General features: G+C 33.9%; 1 protein-coding gene across 1 annotated transcript; it reads left to right on the top strand.

The window, feature by feature from the left end:
* The first annotated feature begins 849 nt into the window (after window positions 1-849).
* LOC106764275 (protein DCL homolog, chloroplastic) lies at window positions 850-6,603 on the top strand. Its single transcript, XM_014648539.2, has 3 exons — window positions 850-1,245; window positions 1,326-1,440; window positions 6,210-6,603. Exons 1-3 carry the CDS (start codon window positions 980-982, stop codon window positions 6,408-6,410), a joined length of 582 nt encoding a protein of 193 aa, XP_014504025.1. The 5' UTR covers window positions 850-979; the 3' UTR covers window positions 6,411-6,603.
* The last annotated feature ends 498 nt before the right edge of the window (window positions 6,604-7,101 follow it).

The raw sequence follows: 7,101 nt of genomic DNA, 5'->3' as shown, positions 1-7,101 counted from the left end.
AATAGGAACTTATTTTGGCTTCTTCAATGATCTGAAGTTTAAACGATGCAATATATAAAAAGAGTTATTATATCTTAAATGATGATTTTAAGTTTAAAGTTTATTCCAATCATAACTACAATAATGTTATTCAAAATAAACAAGAATATGATGTATAAAAGAAATACGTGTACATTGTAAAAAAAAAAATTGATTTTCATAACGTAATATTAGCATAAAATAATGGCCATTGATCTCTACACCTACACGTTTCCACCCTCCACCTTCCCATTTTTTTAACCTTTTTTTATTATCAAAATAATCTTCTTTTTATTTTATTATTTACTTTTTTAACCGTAATTCTAGATTTCTACTTTTCCAGTAACTTTGTCCGGATAGTGGTGGTTAAAGGTGACGAATGTGAGTATAGGACGAAATATTGAAATATTAAATGGATGTCAACATCCGTAAATGGATATCAACATCCGTTGAAAGAAAAACGATCTATCATGAAAGACACCGCATGCATCAAAACACCACTAACGAACCACCACAGCACCACCGGATCAACACCACACCACCGCCGCACAAGTAAAATACGAACAAGGCATAAAATGGAAAAAATTTGGAAAGGGAAAGAGAGAAAGAAATAAAATGAAAGTTTGGTGGAAGGGAATAAAATGAAAGTTTGGTGGAACGGGATGTGCGGCTCCAGAGTGAAAAGGGAAAGTAAAAATTACGGTTTTGATAAATTAAAAGAATAAAAAGATAAAAAATTAAAGTTAAAAAAGATAATTTTGAAATTAAGAATTATTTAGAGAGGTGCAGGGTGGATTTGGAGAGGTGGAGGTAACAACTCCCTAAAATAATTCTTATTGGGCTTGAAGAGCCTGTTTACAAGTTTTCTATACAAGTTGATTGCACATTGACACGAGCCCTCCAAAATCCAAAACTAGGGAACATTGAATTTGAGACTCACGCAAACACTCACACAACAGTAATGGCCGCTAGGCATTTTCTGCTTCACTGCCTTCGCCTCCGTAGCTTCCAAGGCTTCCAGGTAGCGCCGCCTCAGGGCCACCGTCTGTGGTGCAGTGCCACCTTATCATCAGAAGAAGAAGCTATCGAGAACGCATCAGGCGGGACCCACACCCGCTGTTCCGACGTCGAGGTGGATGAACGGGAATGGATGGACAAAGAGGAGAAGATTGCGAGAGACATTGAACCAATCGTTAAGCTGACCAGACATATTCTTTTCTCACCAAGGTATTTCGAGATTCAATCAATTCATTAGCTTTAAGGTTACGTGTGTGAACCGTGAAACGACTTCGATTATGTCTTTGCAGGTACAAGAATGGGGAGCTATTGACTATGGAGGATGAAAGAGCCATAACAGAAAACGTTCTTATTTATCATCCAGAATATGAAGATAAAATCGGAAGTGGCTTGTTCGCCATTATGGTAAGTGGAGTGGAGTGAATGATATGCACGATTAATTTGATTTATAGATTCTTATTCTTTGTCTTAATAATGTTATTTGAAGTGAATCACATGCCTCATGTTTATTATGTATTTATGCATGATACCAGTTGGTTGCTTTACCTTGACATGTTTATATCAATGTGACTTGTGATTGAATTTCTCCTAAATTACGTGAACTCTAACCAACTAACCCTTGTAAAAGGGTTTTAGTAAAATGTCCTCAACCGTAATGTCAATGTTTTTGGACTCTTCATAGCTATCCTTTAGAGTTACAAGTTTATGCCACTAATGCTGAAGAAATTTAGTTACAAGTTTGTCTTTAGCAGAGTCTTCCAAATCTTTTAATTCATAGTCATTTCACGGCTACTACATTTGAAGATTTCTCCTCCTCCTTCTTCTCTTCAATTCTTTATTCTTCTATAGTTTCCGTCCCTTTCTTTGTCCCTAGAGTTTGAAGACGTGGAAGGAGATGCCACCTTCAATATTTTTCTGCTAAGTGTATCTCAAAAGGCTCACCAGTCCTTATTACATTGGCAAAAACACCCCAAGTATCACCTTGAAAAACTAACCTATCTTCAGCAGCTTCTCTCAATTATATTTCAACTATCAAAATGTCTCTGTACTTTACTTTATTTCCGCTGAAGCTTTTTTGAGCAGGTTCTTTCTTCCTGTCAATTGCTTCGTATGTGTTGTGCACATTCCTGGTCTTCTAATTATCAACAAACATGCGCAAGGGCTATGGCCTTAAGGAAGTACATAACACCATTTCAAAAGGTAGACTTAGGTATAGTGTCGATTACCCTTTTACCCTTATGGTCATTTGCTCTTGTAGACTTGAACCACTCATTTGAAGTAGACGTCTATCTACAGTTTCTTCTATGCCATTATGTGATGTCAAATCAAGGTCAGTGGTAGTTTTACTACTGCACAAACTACTGAAGCATAAGTGTTCCATGGAGCTTTCCCTGTGGCTGAGTGGATGGTATCATGATTTGTAGTGACCAATGAGAAGTTAAGCCTTCTGAACTCTTAACACACAAAATAGAAAATAGAAAATGAGCAACAAAACAGAACAGAGACCTGACCTGCAACTAAGACAATGTGTGCTTCACCAAAATAAAAGTCAAGGCAACAGCTCGAAGGACATGGAAGTCTGAGAATTTATGAAATTAAAACTAGAAACGCCGTGCAGAACATGAAACATATTTTGTTCAGTACAGAGCAATTGGATTAAGAACTTAACTGGAAAATGCCTCGCTTGGATGGAACTGTACTAGAGAACAGTGAGTTGAAGGGCTTTCAAAAGATATATTGCCACCTGGTATTGGAAATCGCTACATGGATTGGTGATTTCCTGGTGATATTTCTGAAAGCTCCAGATTGGTATAACGTTTCAAAACGACCCCATTTTTTTTTTTGAAATAATTTGTAATTCTGCACCAGTTTGATCAGTCAACACCAGTTTCATATATTACTGTTCACTTCTACCAGACAGGCTAATAGAAACACCAGTCTAGTTCTTAAAACCATCTCATGGTTTCAAAATATCCTTACCATTCCCTACTTCAAAACAGTAAAATACCTTCAAGTACATAAACTAAATCTTTCAATTAACCTGTTCTCTACACCGATTTCCCATGAAAATCATCATCTTATATTGCTATCAGGCTCAGTTTTTTTATTGCTTGTGAAAGTCAATCTCCTGAAATGATGGAGCTGCTTTAAAATTATAATTAAGCCATTCGTTTGATTTTGTTCAACTTTTTGGCTTTTGCTAACTTCAAAGTTTCTAAAATGTGTGTAGTGTTTACCATGAAAACAGATTGGAAGATCCAAGAAATAGTTTGTTTGTAATTAGTAGTCTTGATTGAGCTACAGAACCGATATAATCAACGAAGATTTTCTGTAAAATCCATGACTGTTCAGTCTTTTAGGGTGTGTTCACTTGAGGGAGATGATTTGAGGAGAAGAAGTGGATAGATTTGAGAATATATTGTATGTTGTTTTTTTGAAGAGACTTAGAGGTGATTGAGAGTGAATTTAGAAGTAAAATTTGTAAAAGTTTTTAATGTATTTGACTGATGTGATAGATTAAAAAAGTGTTTTAATAAATAGAAAATGAGGATTACAAAATTGCTCATAATGGTAAAAGTAATATAAAATGATATTTATGAGTAATATATTGTTTGAAAAAAATTATTTGAAATAGTAGAAAAAAAAAGTAATAAGTAATTAATACCATATTTTTTAAATATATAATGTAGTCATATTTGGTATTAGTTTTTGTTTTTATAATAAATTTATATGGCATTGTTTTTATTACTATTCTTGTATTTATGGAATAAAAACAATGATTAGAGGTTACTTCATTTACATAAAATATCCATAATTAGATAATTAATAAAGTGAACTTAAAATATAACATGAGAATATGAAATGTACGCACATAATAAGATAGAACATGATACAATTATGCAAATATAAATTACTTAATCCTCTAATTTGTGGAGAATTAAGTTGACATTGAAATTGACTTCTGCCATCTATTGGTTGATGTCTAGAGTTAAGTTGGATAAGTTATCTTCAATTCGCTAAACACGTCCTTGCATATCTTCCATACCTTGCATTCTGTTTTGCAAGTGTTGAACCCCCTCTCATATTTGAGTTTTCATGTCAGAATTTGAAAGGTTGGGAGGATGTTGAAAATGACCATCATGGTGTTAGCCTCTTACAATAGGATCCTCATGTCCAAGAGTTTGTTCTTGTGATTGTCCTTCATCTTCATTATCATGGAAGGTGGTGGTGTTATACACCATTGATGTTAACAATGTTGAACTTCTTAAAAGACTTGGAAAAATGTTCTCAACCCAATTTGAGTGTTTGTGTCTGCAGAAATATCTACTCCACTATATTGTATAATTTAGGTGATCATTATATGACTACATTATATATTTAAAACAATATTGTATTAATTATTTAATAGTTTTTTTAATTCTACTCTTTCAAACAATATATTATTCATAAATATCACATTATATTACTTTTACTGATAAGGGTAGTTTTTGTAATCTTTATTTTCTATTTATTAAAACATTTTTTTTAATCTATCACAACAGTCAAATTCCTCACAAATTTTCATAAACTTTATTTCTAAATCCATTCTCAATCACCTCCAAATCCCTTAAAAAAAACAACAATTTACTTTCAAATCCATCCATTCACTCTTCCTCAAGTAAACACACCCTTAATTTAGAACAATTTGATAACCTGTGTCAAAGGGCTATTCTCCTGCTTGCCCGTTTACGCATGGGCTCAAACTTCCAATGTGCAAAATGCTAGGTTTTTCATTTTGTTTTTGGTCTGTATGCACGTAGTTTGAGTTAATACTATATACTTTTAAGTTTATATGGTAAGGTACATCTTCAAAATGACGTTCCAATGATATTGCGTAAAACTTCTTAGGTTCAATTGTGACATTAATTTCCCTGTAGGTTTCAAACCAGTGAAATCAGGTATCAGACATTAATCAACATGATGCTCTTTTTGAGGATGTGGCATTGTGCCACCTCATTTTTCTGTAACCAAAGTCAACAAAAAGATCTACACGTCATAAAGGATTGCTTTGTTATAAATGACAGTGTACCACCCTCAAACTGACTGGATACTTGATTTAATCTATCAGATGACTTTAGCAAATAAAACCTGAAAGAAGACATGAAACACTTGAGTGATAGTGGAGGAGTTTAGGTGTAATTAAGCTGAAATGGTAACACTCAGAAATTGATAATCATCTCTACCCATATAGATAATTTGAGTTTATTGGTTCACCAATTTCCACTCTCTTGCTTCCCAAAACAGCAGTAGCCACGTTTCCTTCTTTGATTTAATGCATTTTGAAAGAACACTTATTTTCTATTACCATCTAGGTTACCACTGCAATCAGAAAAAATGTACTAGAATATTGTGCAGCTGATAACATTAGGTGTGCATAAGTATTGTGCTGGATGGCACTGGAAGCTTATGAATCTCTAGTTAGCTCTGCTAGATTATACCATTTAATCTCCAATGCCTTTGCTGGTTTGTTAATACAATTTATTGAACAAATAAAATCTGCACTGATTGGTACTATGACCTGAGAACATAAACACCCGATACTCAAAATTTGTCTCCCAAGTGCCAACTTTCAAGGAATACAGGACCTCCGAAAATAATGTTATTTTACCCTTCGTTGCTTGACTTCGAATATAGATATTTGATAGGCTAATACATAAAAGAAATTAGATGACACCATCTCACCCTCCAAGATATTTTAGAATTACACTTCCACCACTTTATTTTTCATCATTAAAATGGTCTACCCTACTGAGGCTTACCAGGAGATGTAAGTAATGATTTTAAAAAACGTAAAGCAGTTCTTGTGTAATGTGAAAATGGGTGGCAAAGTATGTTTTTAAAACAAAACAAAAAGGTTTGTGTAGAATTTTAAAAAGACTGAGGTCTCGATGTAATCTAAGAAAACCTCAATGAGTTCTATTTTAATTGTAAGCTTGTGTGTTTCAAAAGCATTTCATTTTAATTGTAAGCTTGTGTATTTCAAATGCGTTTCCTATTAAAACAGAGATTAACATGATTGGTACTGGGACTAGTAAACTTCACCTGCATTGCTATTATTTTGTTTATTTACTAGCTATATTCTTTCTCAAAGTTGGCAGTAAGAGTGCAGCTTTTATGACTTTATTTTCTTATAGGTTGATCGGCATCCTGTGTATCTATTTCCAAGGTGCCTTTTTGTGGTAAGAACTGACTGTAGCTGGATCGACTTCTCCTATCGGGTGTGCCTTGAAGAATACATTAAAAATAAGTACCAAATAAGGGCAGAACGGTTTGTTAATAGAAGGTTTCTTAAAAATCTTATTAAACGATGGGGTATTGGTACTTATAATTATTGAAGTAAACGGTAGAAGATGACAATTGGCTGGGATGTGTAGCTTATTTCTGAAGGGAGTGTAGAAAATTATTGAAGTTAGCTTGCATAAAACTTTTCTTTGTAAAAGTTCATGATTAGGTAAACTCGCAGACTGTAAGGAATAATGTTTTATGGATTGGCTGCCTTTAGTATAGTTACAGTTTTACTAGGATTCAGCCTCGTCTTACATCATCTCTTAAATGGGGTTATCAATACACTCTAACTACTAAATCAGGTGAATTCATTAACTAATAAACGTGATTCCAATAATTGTGAATTTCAATCAATTTTAACAATAGCCAGTAATGTGTTAGAAATTGCGTTCTTACGATTTATCTTTTAAATGTTTCTCTGCATTTACTTGGAATGTGCGCTGCTGAGATGTTTGGAGGCTATTTTCACCATGAATGTGGACTCAATTTTCTGGCAACGAGTAAAACTATGGAGGAGGTAAAGGACAGAACTACCACATTAACTCACATTTGAACTGTTACCACTTCACATTCTGCAGATTTACACTCTGATTCCGCCACACACTCCTATATTATATGATAATGAGGCATGGAATGTGCGATTAGACCTTTTTGTTGACTATAGATACATAACACAAATTTACAAAATTTTCGGAAAATGAGTCGGAATTGGTAAGCCTACAATTATACTGATTCTTGACA

The sequence above is a fragment of the Vigna radiata genome, chromosome 6 (assembly GCF_000741045.1).
Source record: "Vigna radiata var. radiata cultivar VC1973A chromosome 6, Vradiata_ver6, whole genome shotgun sequence".
NCBI lineage: Eukaryota > Viridiplantae > Streptophyta > Magnoliopsida > Fabales > Fabaceae > Vigna > Vigna radiata.
The sequence above is the reverse complement of the archived record's forward strand: the minus strand, read 5'-3'. Positions and strand labels throughout refer to the sequence as shown.

Coding starts and splice junctions, on each gene's coding strand:
- LOC106764275 (XM_014648539.2), top strand. CDS start 980: ATGGCCGCTAGGCATTTTCTGCTTCACTGCCTTCGCCTCCGTAGCTTC. Junction 1,246..1,325: donor CATATTCTTTTCTCACCAAG/GTATTTCGAGAT, acceptor ATGTCTTTGCAG/GTACAAGAATGGGGAGCTAT. Junction 1,441..6,209: donor GTGGCTTGTTCGCCATTATG/GTAAGTGGAGTG, acceptor ATTTTCTTATAG/GTTGATCGGCATCCTGTGTA.